This window comes from Marmota monax, unplaced genomic scaffold (assembly GCF_021218885.2).
Source record: "Marmota monax isolate L192 unplaced genomic scaffold, Marmota_monax_Labrador192_F-V1.1 WCK01_AAM20220418_F8-fsc00076, whole genome shotgun sequence".
Taxonomy (NCBI): Eukaryota; Metazoa; Chordata; class Mammalia; order Rodentia; family Sciuridae; genus Marmota; species Marmota monax.
In genome coordinates, this window is record NW_026692843.1 from 3,189,469 (window position 1) to 3,207,934 (window position 18,466).

Genomic DNA, 18,466 nt, shown 5'->3' on the forward strand with positions numbered 1-18,466 from the left:
ATCTCCATTGCTGCTTTGAACATCACTTTGCTCAGGCAGTAGTGGTACCTTTACCTTCAAAACGGATCCAGAATTTGCAGTAGCCTCAGAGAGATTTGTCTTCATTCTTGATTGCCCCCCCCCCCCCCGCCCCAATCCATCATCCGTTTAGCAGCCATAGAGATGCTCTTGCTTAAAACTCCAATTGTTATGTGCTGCACTCAGGATAAAATCCAAACCATTTATCTGACCCACAAAGCCCTACACCTGTGGTACCTGCTTGTCTCTTCAACCTCACCATCCCTCCTTTCCCTACCCACTAGCTCCAGCCACTGTTTAGCTTCTGTTCCTAAAAGACAGCTATGCTCATTCTTCCTCAGTGAACAGTGCATTCTCCAGTAGCATTTTGTTCCTCTTAAAGATAACATTATGCTTTGTTTAATACTTCTTTGTTGTCTCTCTTTAAGCTGTGATCTCAAAAGCAGGAATGTTTCTTAGGTATCATCCACACAGCTGCCTGTGCTAGGTGCTCTCCAGAAAGTAAGAAAGTTACCAGTATAATTTTAGTATAACTGAAAATGAAATAAAACCCAAATTTGTCCTTTATCCCGACAGGTATGAATTCACAAGAATCCCCTTTCTTCTCCATTAAACTTACAGTTCAGGAGAGATTGCAGAGGTGACCCTGATGTAGTTGTTCTCAGATATGCTGAACTGATGGAAGAGGACCCACTCGGGCATCTTCTTGGTGATGGAGTAACCAGACAGGGGATGCAGCTGAGCTACCTGCTTGTGTGTCAGCATTAAGTAGTTACCTGACCCATCCACATCCCGAGCGATCTAAAAGGTGTGATTTAAAAAGATTTGGCATCAGTATGGAGACTAATACACAAAAATTTCAAAGTATGTAATATGGAATAGTTTAAGATTTAGCACTCATGTGTCCTGTTTTCATAGAGAAAATACCACATAAATATGTTTTGCCCAGAACTATTTTTTTTGAAGATTTTTTTTTTTAAGATGGACACAGTATCTTTATTTATTTTTATGTGGTGCTGAGGATAGAACCCAGTGTCTCACATGGTGCGAGGCAAGTGCTCTACCCTGAGCTATAACCCCAGATCCCTTGTCCAAAACTTTGAGACAGTGATGACGTTAGCTAACTTGGGCAACTTCAGGGCAGCATGCTTAAACTACAGCTGTGAGGTGAAAGTTCTGGTCATGAAGTAAAATGGCATGTCACCTGCCATATTATGGAGCACACAAAAGCAGATGTCAGAGGCTTCACCCTTGCTATGGAGCATATAACTATTTTTAAAATTAATTTATGTATTTTAATTAGGTTATATGATCATTTAACTCTTAACAGGACCCATAATATACTCCTTCCTTACAGATTAGGGAACCCATACTGAAATATCATTTTTCTTCATTAAGATGACATTAGAGTTTTATGGAAATACTAGTTTGTGAGGGGCATACCAACTTCTATAATGTGCTTTGATTAGTAAGCCTTCACTATGGGAAAAGAGCAAATAAGACACTACTTTTATTTGTTGGGCATTTGTATCACCACTGAAAAGGTGAGATGAGGGACTGTGCCTGATGTTCAGCTTCCCTCTGGAGTGAGAAAGACTTTGTTTGCCCTCCTGGACGAAGTTAACATTTTTCTTGCTTGGCCTTTTATTTCCTTATGAGGAAGTATATTTAAATGCCAAGTCTTAAATAACATGTACTTTTAGTATTATTTAAACTTCAGGTCAATAAAACCATCACCCAGTGTGAGAGACAACTGGCCAAAAACACGGAGCATTTGCTACAGCCCTGCCCACACGGCCCTGGCCTGCTGACCTGCATGAAGTAACCAGACAGCAGCGCTTTCTTGATGTTGAGATTGTTTTCCTTGGAGCCAAAAGCAGGTTCTGCATAGGGAAGCTCGATTCGCTTGATGATTTCTAAGAGTTCAGCTCTGATAACATCTGCCATCCTGAGAGCGGAGGAGTTGAGGAAGTGATCATGACACCACTTTTCCACACAGTCTAGGAGGGAAAAAGGAACAAAGGGGTATTTAGAAGTGATCTGTCCTAAGCTTGAAAGAGCCCAGGCCAGGCTGGTTCTGTCCCTTAGCCCTGTGTACTCTCCCAAGGAGAAGTTCATGTGAGTGGGTGGCAGGAAGACAGCAGAGACAAAGGTCTCTGGTGGCTGGGGAATTGGCTGTCAAGGTTCTGCAACCCAGTGCATTGGGGAAATAGCATGTTCCCAATGTTGATCAAAAGTGTAGTCCCCTTAATCCATGATGGTTGAGGCAGAGATTATGTTAAGATCTACAGGGGGGATGTGGCTCAAGTGGTAGCGCGCTCGCCTGGCATGCGTGCGGCCCGGGTTCGATCCTCAGCACCACGTACAAACAAAGATGTTGTGTCAGCCGAGAACTAAAAAATAAATATTAAAAAATTCTCTCTCTCTCTCTCTCTCTCTCCCCCCACTCTCTCTTTAAAAAAAAAAAAAAAAAAAAAAAAAAAAAAAAAAAGATCTACATTTCCATCTCGTGTGCACAGTAAGATGTACATGGCCACAATATTTAATCAAACTAGGAAGGAGAGACTTACAAGTTCCTCTGATGCATGCAGATATTTCATATTTTATTTAATAAGAAAAGGATTACTACCAGGCCGACTTGGGAGCTAATTATACTACAGTTAAGCTCATCTATCTACCATAGCTGCAACTTTTTATTAGAAGTCACTTACCTGGTTGACTTTGGTTACTCTTTAATGCCACTTCTAATTCTTCAAGCTTTGCCTCAAGCTGGGAGTGCACACGGCCTTGGCACAGAGGGCAGAAGGCCCTCATTTACTGTGTCCTTTCCACTTAAGCCTGCTTGCTGCAGTGAGAGCCCATATGTGGTCAGACACTGGCACCTGTCCTGGTTGTTCTCAAAAGATGCCACCAAATCCCCCAGTACTTTCTGGCTCCACTGACAACTTTCTTCTCAGCTCTGAGACACTAACTCTGATTATGTAGTTCTGTTGCCTTTCACTTCGCTGTCATCTCCCCCCATCATTTCACATAGTTTTCAAACCAGTTTTTGAAGCAAAGGAGGTAAAGATTCCTTATGGAAAACAGAGAGAAAAGCCCTCCTTCAGGAGAGGAGCATCTCACTGGCTGCCTTTGTGGGCTCCAACCTCTGTCATGCTGTTTTGCCCTCTGCCCGTCTTGCATAGGAGCTTCTGGTCACTTGGCATTAGTACCCTCCTGTGGAATTACTGTAACCACTGCCATTCAGGTCACAGGCTCCTGCCTCTGTGTCTGCACACACCCTTCTGCTTTGGGTGGCACCCTCCAGACAGATCCTTTCCAGCTCCCTCAGCACAGCAGCCTGGTCTCCACTCATGCCTTGAGCAGGGTTGGTTTTCAGTGCTCTGTGTCTTCTCCACGTGAAGAGTGAATGTGCTAGGCTATGCAAGAACATGGCACAGCTCTGACCTGGGGGGTGGGTACCTAGAGATGTTTGTTCCATGTTGTTGCAAGTCTCTGTGTCCCTCTGTCACTGTACCCCAAGCAAACTTTATCTGAAGACTGGCTGAGCAGAGTACCAAAGCTCTAAAAACAGGCAGGCATGTGTGGCAGCCCACCCGCACCCCATGGGATGAGAGCCCACCACTCAGCAGGAAACCACGGGTGTGCTGAGAGCCTCCAGCAGTGCTCCCCCAGTGGCCCGTGGGGCTAGAAGAGAACAGTTGTGGATAAACCACAGCACTTAAGAACTCAGACTTCTATGGGAAAAGATGGAATTAGGAAGTAGAAGCTGAGAGCCACCACCATCCACTTACGCTCACTGGTGGAGTTCAGAGAGGTGTCTTGGTAGGCCTTGTAAATGTTGATGAGGGTGAAGTGATCTCCTTCAGGGTGCAGAAATGTCTCCCAACAGGTCATGGCAGCCTCCTCAGCTCCATGAGGCAGATGTAAAAAGCAGCTAGGAGCTTTAAAACACAAGGATCACACGGTCAGCAGAAATGAGGACATTCCATCTTGGCACAGCATGCATAGGGGCAGGGTCACTATTGTTTATACAACTTCATCTGTCTTGGATCTCTCAATAAATATGTTATCTTGTTTACTTAGAAGTCAAAGAAATTTAGAGCCAGTCATCCTATAATTCTCTCTCCTCTTTGCTAAGGCCTGCATAATAGCTTTGACACCATGCTTATATTCCAAGGAAGCTGGGAAGCCCCATTGCAGGACAGGCTTAGTATTAAGGACTACGTTTTGCTGCAGCCCAGAGGCTGCACACACATACAAACACACACACACACGTATTTGGAAAATAACTTTTAGTGACACTTTATTGATCTGCGCAGAGCCCTTGAGCAAAAACAAATTTGGTATATTTTCACATGCTTGATTAAGAAATTAATTGGATTTTTATTTAGATTTTTCATACTAAGATCATTTTTAACAATTTTTCTTTCTTAATCTACTAAAATACTTCACTATTATTTCAAATGATTGGATCTCTGTCTCTGCTCTGTACTCCTGGAATTATAATTTCAAATGGATCATTTAAATCTATACCTGATACAGATTCACAGTACAAAAGAACAGCCATCAAGGAATACCTGTTACCATGGCAGCAATGGTTAGCATTTCATCTACACAGTCAAATTCACAGGATGCCAAAATAGACTTTGAGAGCTGTGGATCCAGAGGAAACTCTGACATGATGATTCCAAATTCAGAAAGATTCCCGTCATTATCCAGTGCTGCCAGATAATCTAAGTCTTCTAGTGCCTGCATCAAACTTTCTGGTGCTAGGAAAGAAAAAAAACAAAAACCCAAAGTCTCATACATCATAATAGGTACTGGATTTGCTCTCCTGCATAAAATAAAAAGTGAACGATGGGCAAGATAGGTAAAACAACAGGTAGCAGGATGCTGAACATCAGGCAACCATGGACAGTAATTCCTGAGTAAAAATTAACAAGGTGAGCTTGGTGGTAGTCCACATAATGCCTTGACAGTTTGCAGGGAGGGGAGCCCTGGTGGAGCATTGGCCATGGCCCACAGATTAAGAGTACCTGTGTACAGAGACAGGAATGGGGCTGAGAGTCCTCCCTGACCAGTCAGCAGAGTAAGGTCCACAGACATATGAGGCACTGCTTCAGGCCAGAGGGGGAGTCGTGAGAGAAGACTAGAAAGAATGGTGCCTGGTACCCACACAGAACTAGGCTGGGCCCTGTGTTCATGAGCCAGATCAGAAAATCTGATTCACAGGCACAGAATCATGAACCAGATGAGCACTGCTTTGGTGCTACCAGACAAATCTACCAAGCAAATCCTGAAAGGTTCACATTGCAAACTAGGGCAAAGCTCACAAATATTTGTAGGAATACAAAAATATTCAGTGCCCAAGATAAAATATACAATACCTCACATCCAATGAAAAAATATGCATAAAAACACTGCATAAAAAAAGAAAAAGGAAAAAAGAACTCAGATGATAGAAATAGTAGACAGGATGTTCAAAATTAATTGCCAGTGCAAATAAAGACAGAAAACTGACTTTCTCCATTCCTTTCTGTTTTAGATTTATATAACATTGAAAATGGTATGGTGTTTATTATACGTGTTTAATCTCCACCAAAAATCCATTGCATCAAAGCAATCTATTCTCTTTGTTCTTGTAGAATCATTATATTAAAATAAATACATGTGTTTTTTCACCTGTTTGGTACTTGGATAGCAGCAAAGTCCACACAAGGAAGCAAATCACACAATATAAAGCTGCTGTTCCAGAAACTGAAGAATTTATGAGAGGTGCTGGATTCCAGCTTTCATTGGTCTCAATCCCAGTATGTGCAGGGTATTGGGAGACGAAGACTGGGGCCCTGAGAAGCAATTTAACCTGTCTGCATTTGGGAATTCAAAGTAACAGATAGTAAAAATGTACTTACTTGCTGCCCAAACTTTGACCATTAAGCTATTTATCAGAATTTTAGGCAAACTGAGTAATTCAAAACCTAGTCCAGGCTCTGAGCTGAGCAGACCCCACCACTGACAGACCAACAGCAAAGCTGTGGAAACCACTAGTGTGGTCTGAGCAACAACAATAACACTGTGCTGCAGCTCACCGCACCTTTGGCCCTGCTGGAGGAGAGCAGAGCCACCAACAGAGAAGATTTCAACCTCTGATAAACTAGTTGGAGCAAGATATCAGTGCTGGGAAAGCAAGGGAAGGGCCAGAGGGCAGTAGGAAACCACCTGACACCAGCAGGAGGACCAAAGCACAGCTTGAACCCCCACCTGGGAAGAAAGATGCTAAATATTCCTATTCTGATTTTCACATCAGAATTTTAAACTGAGCAGAAATCATGGCTTCTCAAGAACATTACATCATGGATTTGGCTGCCCTCCTGCCTGGGTGCTGACATGGAACACTACTTCATAATCTTGGGGGCCCTTGGACTAACCAAATTGGTAAAGAAGACACCTTGAAAGGCTGCAACTCTGGGAAGGAACAGTCGAGCTACTCAGAAAAAAAGTTCAGGAGGCCTGTAGGGAGCCAAGGGAGACATGAAAGGGAAGAGCTGAACTATTAGAGAAGATGCAAGAACAGGTACAGGAATTAGCAACTTAGATTGAACAGAGGGAGGGGGCTGGGAGTACAAAGTTAATCACTGAAACAAATTTCTATAGATTAGCAAAACGGCTGCACTCTTAAGTTACAGGATCTTTGGCAATTGTTCCTATAAGATTCTGGCTTGACAACCAGGCTCTGTCCCCACTATTCATATTTATTCCCTGGAGTTGAGTTGGCTGCATACAGAGTTAGGAACAGAAATGACTTCATGATTCTGCTCCTGTTCCTAATGACAGAGAGGATATTTATGTTTTTGTTTTTTTTTTTCCATTTCAGAAAGAATGAGTTAATGCAGACTAGAAGGAACCCTAATAGATACCTGAGCAGGATTTGCTAATATTACATTCTATATTTTAAGACATCTGGCCATTGTGGCCCATGAAACTATATTAGCTAAAAAGCAGAAGGGTTTAGAGGAGTTGCTGTATGACAGTAGTCCACAGTAGGTAATGGATTATAAAATAGGCAGCATGCCTCCTCTTCTTCATGGCAGTACAGAAGCAGACTCGTATTCCAAAGGCAACGTCAAACAAAACATGGTCTTCATTCAGCTATCTTGGCAACAGCAGCTGATTGCCTGAGGTAAAGCTCACTGCAAGGTCAGGGGCCTTGTCAGCTGCCATCCCTCACAGGAACTTGAAGGGCTATCTATCATCACAGCATTTCTTTGCTGTTCCGTGTGTCCTTTCTTCACAGAATCCCCAATGCCACCCTTCAACACACTTCTGCATTTTTCTTCCAGGGCATCAGCAGAAAGGCTGCAACAAGGCTGAAGCTCACCAGCAGCTGAGGGGCTGAGGCAGGGCTATCCTGGAGCAAAAGCACAGGACAAGTAAGGGGTCCCAGGGCTGCACTGTCACAGCCTCACACAGCAGATTTCCTGTGTTCTTGAAACACATGCCAAAATTTTAGGTGTGAAAAGGGAAGGATCCCAGTCAGGGCTCCTCCCTTTGCAGGGGCATCTGTGCCCTCAGGGGCTCAGCAGGACTCCTCCAGCTAGGTCACCTTTGCTATGACAATCTCTTCTACCCTCACTTGCCAAAATGACTCAGAAACTTTCAGTTCCTTTCAAGGTAGCTGATACTATGCAAATTTATGTCAGTAACTTTATAAATGTAAATGCTTTAGTCTACTATTATTTGTGGGAATATACTTGGCAGGGCACCACGCTTTCTCTTGTCTGGAGTGGGCAAGCATTTCCAGCCATAGGGCAAGGAGTCTCTTGGTTAGTAGTCCCCAAAGACATAGCTGTCCCTCTTTTTTGGCCATCTTCCTTAGCCTCCTTTTTACTAGCAAGGGCAGAAAATTAAGGCTCAATCTGTCATTAGAGATGGAGAGGGTTTTATGGGTAACGTGGCCTCCAATGGTAAACTGGAGAGAAACATTTTCTACACCCTGATTCTCAGAGCCAGAATTCTTTTGTGTCCAGCCCTGGCCCTAATGGCAGTGTCCAGTTAGGCCAAACTTAGCTGTGCCCTGGGAACCCTCAGGTGCCAGCTTTGCTCCTGCCCATGGCATGGAAGAAAACATAAGCAGACAATAGACAGTCATGGGCAACTCCCAGAATTTTCTTTCTCTGCAAGCCACATCACCAACCAGCCCAGGCCTCAGAAAGGACCACGCAGGCAAGAAAGATGCTTAGTTCATCTCCCACACGTGTCTGCCTTTATTGGTGTTCTTGGGGGAACTACCAGCCTTCCAAAGGGCACACTTCTGTCATTGTTCCTTAAGAACAGGGCACTATGAATGCCGCCACTTCAAAAATTACAAGTGGCTCCACCCCCAGTAATGGATATGATAGCTGTCCCCTCTTCTAGGAACTGCACTTCCACTGCCCGTCCCATACAAGGTGAAGCCACTGTGCATAAATGTCTCCTCCGTGCCTCTCAAAAACCCCATGATGCAGGTGGGAGACGTTTCACTTTCAGTTTATAGCTGAGGCAAAGGTAAGTGACTTGCCAAAGCCACGTGGCCAGCCAGCTATTTCCTTACTTGTGAAATGAGGACTTCATGTGAGGTTTCACCGGGAGCTGGCAAAGCTGCTACTGGACCCTAGTAGGCCCCAGGGCCCACGTGCTTGCTGTCATCCACCACAACTGTCCCTGGGCAGCCTCAGAGGTGATCTGGTGACATCTAAGACCCATGGCTCACTATCTGTTTTCCACAGCCATGAAAATTGCCCTTCTGTAGCTCAGGGCCTACTGGCCTTGCACTTCAAAGCTCAGAGGGGAGTCACTATATGCCAGTCACTTTTCTAAGGGGCCTACATATGTTAATTAATTTAAACTCTGTGAACCAATTACTTTGATTATCCTCATATTAAATTACGTCCACTCTGTGCCTTTTAAAATCCCTGCCAGATTGTGTTTTTACTTTCTGTAACATTTCTCAACTGATTGCTTCTAAGATGCTCCCAAACACTGGCTCTCAGAAACTATGTTAGTGCATACTTGCCTCTTTTTCACACACACAACCCAGCTGAGTATGGCAATAAGTTCTGTTTGGCCTTTAAACAGATGATAGTATTTAACTTAAAAACCCAGGCGTGGTCTCATCAGTACAGTGGTGGAGTATCTGCTTAACTCTAGGCTGTGGGTGGTGACATGCAGGTGTCCTGCCTGCAGTCAGGAACTGCTGCAGCAAGGCTGTGGGCGAGGGCCACAGTGGAGCCTGTGTTCTCCCATTCTCCTCCACGTAGACTGTACAATTTTAAAACCGCTCTAAGTTTCAAAGCAAATCCCCAAGTTTCTAGAGATTTGTAAACATGCACATACAGCTCTCTAGTGTACTACAGATGGCTTTTAGCATGACAAATGTGATTCCAGAAAGTCGTGGTTAACTGATCTATGAGTCCTCTGGTGGAAAATCTGCACCTTGCCCACAGAGGAAGCCCCTGCAGATCTTCCCTCCCTCTCCCCACCTGCGCCAGCTCAGGCCCCTGCAGCCCCAGCCTCCGTCTGCCTGTGCTTTCCCATTTTCAGGAGGCCTGGTCTTGTCTTACATGCCTAGCAGTTTATGTTAGGTTCATTTTTCTTTACAAATCCAAGGAATCAGGTTCCAAAGCCAGTTGTCAGGCCACCACCAAAAATTCTGAGTCTGATTACAAAGACAATATCTGGTGTAATCTGATACATTTTGGCCCCTTTTCTCTGCAAATTCCTGACCAGGTATCCTTGCCTTCCAAGGGTCCACTGAGATAGCCAGTTGATCCTGAGCCTTCTAATCCAGATCCATTAGTGGCTGTGTCATTCATGATGGAGGTCAATCCTCATGCAGCCAGGGAAGAAAAAACCCTGTTTTTTAAAAAGAGGTCCATATCAAGGGAATTCAATTAATAGCCTGTAGCCTAGTTATGCCAAATTCATTTTCACATGGTTCATGAATCCAGAAAAGGGTAACAAGTTTGCTGCGTTTGTGCATTTCAATTATATGTTGAATTAAATGCAGCAGCTGCAAGCATTTTTATTTATTTATTTATTTAGCTTCCAAAATGATGAGTCAGATTTAATCCAGTTATATTTTTCCAAGCACAGCAGAAAATAGTTGTGTGGGTATTGTCAGAGGACAAAAATAAATGGCCACCGTGTTCCTTTTGTCCCCAGTTATCGGCTTAAGCCTCAGCGAGAAAGCAGCACAGAGGGGCCCTAGAGAGCACACAGGGGTCCCCTAGTACCCCCACAGCTGGGCTTCTAAGAATGACATTTGAGCCTGCCTTTTCCTCTCCTTTCATGACAGTCCACCAAATATCCCCTTTCCTGAGCAGGAAGAAGGCTGGGACATCAACAGGTTGTGATTCCTGGGCCTCGGGATGAGTAGTGGGGTTAGAACAGAGGAGGATTCCTGGATGACTGTTGTGGCAGATCCATCGACTACAAGAGCAAAGCACTGGAAGCTCTGTGTCACCAGCGAGGCAGAGTGAAGGTGGAAGAGACACCCCCCGTCCACCACAGACTCCTTCTTCAGGGCCAGGAGAAAAAGCTGAGAGGGTGACATTACTGTTTAAAAGCTGAAGCCCCACACAGGAACACTGCTGTCCTCATCTAGCCTATCTGGGTCTCTGACCCTTCCACCATGTCCCTACCCAGCTCCCTAACTCATGGCCACTTTTATCTCTCTAAAAATGTCTACATAAGAAAAATCAATTGGGATCAGAGTTTGCCACATACATCTTACAACTTTATATCACATTCAGTGACTGTTTCTTCAGAACCACCATCATTTAAGCAAGCTAGGAAAGGGTCAGGCCTCAAGAACCCTTTTCTAGGGAAGGAAACCAGGAGCCAAGAAAAGCTGGCTAACGTATGCTCTGAGTCCAGCATTAGGAACAGGAACCCTGGCTGTTAGCCAGGTGACGTGCTCTCCTCCTTGGAGCAGCGGGATAGAGCTCACTTTGCAATCTAATTCTCAAGGTTGTCCTTCCACGCATTCCCTCCAGGCTTCTATTTCCTGCAGGCCTCAGCTCTTCTAGCCTCTTCCTCCTTATTCCAGAATTTCCCCTTTTACACTGTGATCTTGATCCCCTAAGCTCTGGGGAGCCAGAGTCTTCAGCCCAAGGACATCTCTCCTCTAGTTCACTCCTGGATTTCAGGGACACTGTCTACTCCCACAGACTTAGCACAAAGGCAGTGTGTGTGTGTGTGTGTGTGTGTATGTGTGTGTGTGTGAGGGGAGGGGGAGAGGGAGAGAGAGAGAGAGAGAGAGAGAGAGCGAGCGAGCATATTTCTTGCAGGACCACTGCCCACGATCCTTTCACTGCAAGGACAGATAGTCGGGTGGGGGGAACAGCCATGGGAAGGAAGTCTATTTAGAAGAGACAGGAGCTTGTCTGGTTCCAGGAAGCTACTGCTAATTTAGGTAATGACCCTTTTTTGAAGATTCCAGAGTCCCCAAAAGTAAATTTGAAAATCTTAATTTTTCGAAAAGATTCTCACCTAGAGGAGTAGTGGCTTCTTGGAACATAGTAATGGTTTTTCAAGACGTTTATTAGGAGAATTCAATAGGGAACTCCTTGGGGGATTTGGGGAGGACTGGGCACTGTTGAGGGGCAGGATCCACTCTTGCTGGCCTGGCAGCTGCAGCTGTTTCCTGGGCCCCTCTGCAGCAGGCACCAGCCCTGAGGACTTCAACACTGCTCTTCCTCGGATTGTAAACTGTCTGCACTCCATCTATCTTTTTACTTTTTCTTTTTTTTTTTTAATATCTTTATTTCATTTTTATATGGTGCTGAGGATCGAATCTAGTGCCTCACATGTACTAGGTGAGCACTCTACCACTGAGCTACAACCCCAGCCCTTTACCTTTTTATTTTCAAAGTCAGCATCCTTAGGTGACCCTCTTCTTACTAAAAATTGGTGATTCCCAAGACAACCATAAGCAGCATGTCTTTGTTGTTTTTTGCTCAGAAACGGCCATTCTCTGCTTGAGCCTTACCCTGCTTTACCTGACTCTTGCCTAGCTTACACTTCACCTTCACTTATAAAATTCTCTTGTATAAAAAAATTTGTCCCAAATTCTACCAGTATTGTAAAAAAATTTTTTTTGAGGAAAAAGTAACTCTAAAATCATTTACATTTTCTTGAGTGCCCCTAAATCCTACTCGTGCCACTGGGTAAATGATAGAAGAGAGGCAGTGCAAACAGTAGAAATTGTACAGCTTCTACCCTAAGGACCCTCTGATTCCAAGGCCTATTGCCAACTTCTGTCCCTTGTGCAAAGTGACAACTGACAAGAATACCACAGGGATGCATGTTGGTTCAACATATGGAAATCAATAAATGTATACATCACATCAATAGACTTAAAGACAAGAATCATGATTATCTCAATAGATGCAGAGAAAGCACTGGACAAAATACAGTACCTCTTCTTGTTCAAAACACTAGAAAAACTAGGGATACTAGGAACATACCTCAACACTGTAAAAGCTATCCATGCTAAGCCCAAGGCCAACATCATTCTAAATGGAGAAAAATTGAAAGGATTCCCTCTAAAAACTGGAACAAGACAGAGATTCCCTCTTTCACCACTTCTATTCAATATAGTCCTTGAAGCTCTAGCTAAAGCAATCAGATGAAAGAAATTAAATGGATACACACAGGAAAAGAAGAACTCAAACTATCACTATTTGCCAATGACATGGTTCTATATTTAGAAGATCCAAAAAATTCCACCAAAAAACTTCTAGAACTAATAAATGAATTCAGCAAAGTAGCAGGATATAAACTCAATACCCATAAACCAAATGCACTTATATACATAAGCAATGAATCCACTGGAAGAGAGATTAGAAAAACCACCCTAGCCTAAAAAAATAAAATAAAATATTTGGGACTCAAAAGACCTTTACAATGACTTCAGAACACTAAAGAAAGAAAGTGAAAAAGATAATAGAGGATAGAAAGATCGCCCTCCCATGCTCTTGGATAGGCAGAATTAACATAATCAAAATGGCATACTATCAAAACTATTATATAGATTTAATGCAATTCCTATTCAAATCCCAATGGCATTCTTCATAGAACTAGAAAAAGCAATCGCAAGGGTATGGGGCCTGGAAAAATAAGAGACCCAGAATAGCCAAAGCAATCCTCAGCAAGAAGAGTGAAGCAGGAGGCCTCATAATACCAGACCTGAAACTGGTACCAAAATAGACATGTAGACCAATGGTACAGAATAGAAAACGCAGAGACAAACCCACATAAATATGGTTATCTCATACTAGACAAGGATGCCAAAAACATTCACTGGAGAAAAGATAGCCTTTTCAACAAATGGTGCTGGCAAAACAGGAAATCATACATAGCAAAACGAAATTAAATCTCTCTCTCTCACCCTGCACAAAATCAACTCAAAGTGGATCAAAGACTTAAGACACTAGAACACAGACTTCTATTAAGAAGAAAAAGCAGGCTCAAATCTTCATTATGTTGGCTTAGGACCTAACTTCCTGAACAAGACTTCTAAAGTGCAAGAAGTAAAAATCAAGAATCAATAAATGGGACAGATTTAAACTAAAAAGCTTCTCAGCAAAGGAAACAATAATGTGTGGAGAGAACTTACATAATGGAAAAAATTTACTAAACGCACCTCAGGTAGAGCACTAATCTCCAGGATATAAAAAGAGCTCAAAAAAACTTAACATCAAACAAACAAAAAACCCAATCAACAAATGGGCTAAGGAACTGAACAGACACTTCACAGAAGAAGAAATACAACTGATCAACAAACATGAAAAAATGTTCATCATCTCTAGCAAGTAGAGAAATATGAATCAAAACTACTCTAAGATTTGAAATGAAATCTTAGAGTAGTTTTGATTCATAGTCAGAATTTCATAGTCAGAATGGAAATTATTCATAATTTCATAGAATGGAAATTATCAAGAATACTAGCAATAATAAGTGTTGGTGAGGATGTGGAAAAAAAGATACACTCATACATTGCTGGTGGGGCTGCAAAATGGTACAACTACTATAGAGGTATCTCAGAAAACTTGGAATGGCCCAGCTATCCCACTCCTTGGTTTATACCCAAAGGATTTAAATCAGCATAGTATAGTAATGCAGCCACATCAATGTTCATAGCAGCTCAATTCACAATAGTTAAATATGAAACCAACCTAGATGCCTTTCAACAGATGAATGGATAAAGAAAATGTGGAACATACACACAATGTAATATACTAGCCTTCAAGAAGAATGACATTATGGCATTTGCAGGTAAATGGATGGAACTAGAGAATATGATGCTAAATGAAATAAGCTAATCCCAAAAAACCAAAAGCTGAATGTTTTCTCTGGTAAGTGGATGCTGATCCATAGTGGGGTGGGGGGATGGGGAAGAATGAAGGAACTTTGGTTTGTGTAGAGGCAAGGGAGGGGAGGGAGGGGCTGTGAGGATGGGAGGGAAGGTAGAATGAGACAGACATTATTACTCTATACATGTATGACTACACTCCTGGAGTGACTCTGCACCATGTACTGCCAGAGGAATGAGAAGCTGTGCTCCATTTGAGTACAATATGTCAAAATGCATTCTACTGTCATGTGTAACTAGTTAGAACCACAACAACAAAAAAGATAGCAGAGCCCCCAGGCCAGGAGGCTGTCATTTACATCTTTGGTAAAGTGCAAATCACAACCACCAGCTTAAAGTGCTGACAAAATTAAGGATGTTCCTTTAACATAGAGCCCAAGTGAAAACTAACATGACAGCCAAGGACTGCCACACTCAGCCAGGGACCTTCCCAGGAGAAGCCACATCCCTTAGCTTTACTGAGGGCAAGCTGCAGGTCAGGGGGCAAAGTGGCAGGCGCAAGGGTACGGGGCCTGGGGCTAGGGGCAGGTGCAAGCGGGTGGCAGTGTGGTAGGAGGGCTCTACACTGCCAGGGTTTGACGTTCACCTTCTTCAATGGCAGTGGGTTACCTCCTTTCTTTGTGACTCAGTTTCCTCATCTGTAAAATGGAGCAAATAATAGCCCTCCCTTCGCAGGGTCGCTATATTAAATTGTTTCACATGATACTAAACACCAGCCATATAAATGTCACTGTTGTTATTCCTGTGGGGACAGGCTGGTATTGAAGTGGATAGGAATAAGCACAGCATTGCTGCCTGCAAACCACCAGCTGGCTGTTGACATTTAAAACCAAGTGACCCCATGCCAGGATGCTGTGCCTAGAGCTGAGGGGGTTTACCCAGCACAGGCAGGTCAAACCACGTGGGAATGCGTGGGAACCACCGCCTGCTTCCTCCCCCAAGTACCCTGAGCCACTCTGGCCTGGGTGCTGCCTGCTCTGGGGATTTTCCTCAGCATTTGGTGGCCAGCACAGGTCCTGACAAGGCATGGACTCAAGGGACAAAGCCATAAGTGTGCTAGGGCAGGGCTGTTCTTAGTGTGTCCATTAGATGCTCAGGAGGAGCATGCTCAGAGTGTAACTCCACCCAGAGTTTAAGAACATCACCTCCCTCGTGTCGGAGTTTGACCTCAACTATAAAGGAGTGGAATTCTAGTGGCTCTTCCTCAGGAGACAGCATGGCTCATAAGGAAGGACCACTGGCCTTCAAACATCCCTTCCAAGAATCTCTGAGCTGCAGGGGTGCTGTCTCCATCTTCCCCTGCACTCCGAGACTCCACTGCCCCACCTGTTTCTCAGGCCTAGACAGTCCAGTGGTCAGTGGCAGATATTACCCAGTGACAGCAAAGATGCTTCCTAGAGGTTTGGGGGCTTCTGTCAGAGAATGTTGCCTCTAATGGGAGAAATGCTTTGGACCCAACCAGATGCCTTTGCTTGCACTGCCAGGTGCCATCTGTTCTCAGAACTGGAGAGGGCAGGAGATCAACAGGTAAGTTGTGGCCCCCAGGTCCCGCTACCTGGCCTGTTCATGAAGTCGCAGTGGCCCAAGCCTGCAATGTCAATCCTCTTCATGAAGAGCACCATGCTGGTTAGGTTGGCTTCTTGCATTTCTGCTGGTTTCAGTGGCCTCATGTCTTTGGAGGCAAATTCTTCAGTGTACAGACAGAAAAGTTTCCCTATAAGAAATCAAGGAAAGTGACTTCAGTGCCTCTGTGTGGCCTTCATCTAAACATCCGCATTTGGTTTCTGTGTCCGCAGTGCTACCTGAAGAGGATGCCCCGAGAATCTGCTTGCGAATCTCCGCTTGGCTTTGGCTGATGGGCTGTGTGACGAGGGAGTTGGCTCTGATCCTGGGGTTGTACACCTTTAATGGAAAGACAGCAGCGTTAGCCTCAGGCAACTACCATGCCATGATGCACGTTGCTGTGAGGACGCGCTCATATAGGTGCCTTTCCTTTGTCTGCATTTACTATTAGTTCACTTCCATGAAACAGGAACTGCAAGTGCTTCAACACATGGCTGGAAGGTTGTCTGCTCTCCCTGCGGCTTCCAGAACTTGGGGGCCATTGCACCATCTGCTGAGATACTAGCGCTGCTAACTTTCCAGCCACATGGAGAAAAGCGCTGCTGCTCCTAGTGGTAATGCTCTGATGTATCATGTGCTCTAAGCTTTCTCAGGTACAACACCTACTATAAGAAACCACAGACAGCACGAACAGCAAGTTTTACGAATGACTTCAGGGGCAAGCAGCACTTGGGTTCCTGAATGGTGGACTACTTCAGTCAAGATCAACTCTAACTGGCTCCAAAGGAACCTTCATAACCTTTGGGACTATTTTTTGTCACAGTAACACAAGGATATTTAGGTGTTCAACATCTAATAATGGTAAATGAATCAATATTTGCTAATTCCCTTTCAGCTCTCAAAGGCTATGATATCTTTAGTCCCAGTGACTTTGGAGCTTGAGAGCTTATTTTCATTTTCCATAATTTTTTTTATTTTAAAGGGACTGATAAAGGTATCTTATCTAAAATAGCTTCATTCAAGCAATATATGTTCTAAAAAATTTAGTACATTGCAAGCCAATATTTGCTAAAATTAAAGATGGTGCACTTCTGATTTCTAGTAAATTCCTTGGGCAAGATGCTAATTGCTTTGATAAAGGGGCTACCAAAAATTATCTAGATGTACACAGGAGAAGATAAGTTTAGGTGTCCTATGCTGGGACCTTATCAAAAGAAAATACACGGACAAAGAGAACTACTACCCTCATGCTAACGTTTTGTCTTTTCTCCAAGCCTCCTCTGGTACCTCAATCAGTTTAATTTGTTTCCAAACTACCAACATCACTCTTCTTTGCATGTGTGACCAAATTTAGAGAATCCAGGACACAACGGTGCATTCTCACTTTCTGGCCAGCAAAATGGTGGAAACCCAAGAAAGTGGATCTTCGTGATCATCAGCACATTATTTAATCTCTTTGATGATAATTACCCTTCTTCTCTCCACACCCACATCAATAACAAATCTGACTGTGTTGCTCCAGATCAGAGATTCCCCAGAGCTGGTGGTCAACACCACTCTTCTTGGATAAACTTGGCATTTCTTCTCTGTTTCATCCATTGGCTTGAATAGTGCACACTTTTCTCTGGGGTACAAAGGAACCACCACCAGTTCTCCAAGGTCTGGGATTAAGTTAGACCCTTCTTGGCAGACAATCTCATAGGCTTTTCCAATATCCTAGCATTAAAAAAAAAAAAAAAAAAAAAAAAAATCACCCATGAGAATAAGCACAACACAAATTGTTATTTTTTTAAAAAAGTCAGAATTCAATAAAATTATAGCCAATTCTGTATAAAGCAGGCAGGGAAAGAAATGCCTTGGTTGTTGCCTATATATATCTTTAAATAAGATATAACTGGAGAAGAAAATTTCATTGGGGTCATTAAATATAATTTATAAGTGATTTCATTGCTTTTGGTCCAAAATGGGTTTCCTCTTGTGAGATGTACTATCTTTGCCTTTGCCTCATTATCTGGCTATTTCTCCAGCTTGATGAGGCTGCTCATATCTATAAGCAATAACAGGTAGACAAAACTTATTCTTGTATCAGTGAGGATGCATTGCTGCACTTTAACACTAGCAGACCTGGGAAATACACACTTGCTGCACATTTCCTATAAAGGCACATAGACAAATATAATCAGGATCCCCATCTGGATCATTCTAAAACTGATTTTGACTCATTAGCCCTTTAAAGTAGCAGAAATACAATAAAGTACAGAGCAAATAGTGCTACTGAACATCTTTGCATGATTCAGGTGTCTAGAAATATGTTTAACTACATGTCAGATAGAGCATGGGGGAAAATGTAAATTATGGTCGGGCATGGTGGCACATGCCTCAAACCCCAGCAACTCAGAAGCCTGGGGCAGGACGATCACAAGTTTGAGGTCGGCCTCAGCAATTTGGCAAGACCCTGTCTCAAAATTT

General features: G+C 43.5%; 1 protein-coding gene across 2 annotated transcripts in view; it reads right to left on the bottom strand.

The window, feature by feature from the left end:
* Positions 1-18,466, bottom strand: part of Dhx32 (DEAH-box helicase 32 (putative)) — a 53,761-nt gene that overhangs the window by 864 nt on the left and 34,431 nt on the right. For both annotated transcript variants that reach the window (XM_046448881.2, XM_046448882.2), the window contains 7 exons: positions 17,468-17,713; positions 16,237-16,336; positions 15,990-16,148; positions 4,599-4,790; positions 3,813-3,962; positions 1,831-2,018; positions 638-819 (listed from right to left, as the gene is read on the bottom strand). In XM_046448881.2, the coding sequence (XP_046304837.1) occupies positions 638-819; positions 1,831-2,018; positions 3,813-3,962; positions 4,599-4,790; positions 15,990-16,148; positions 16,237-16,336; positions 17,468-17,713 (1,217 nt within the window). The remainder of the gene's footprint in view (positions 1-637; positions 820-1,830; positions 2,019-3,812; positions 3,963-4,598; positions 4,791-15,989; positions 16,149-16,236; positions 16,337-17,467; positions 17,714-18,466) is intronic.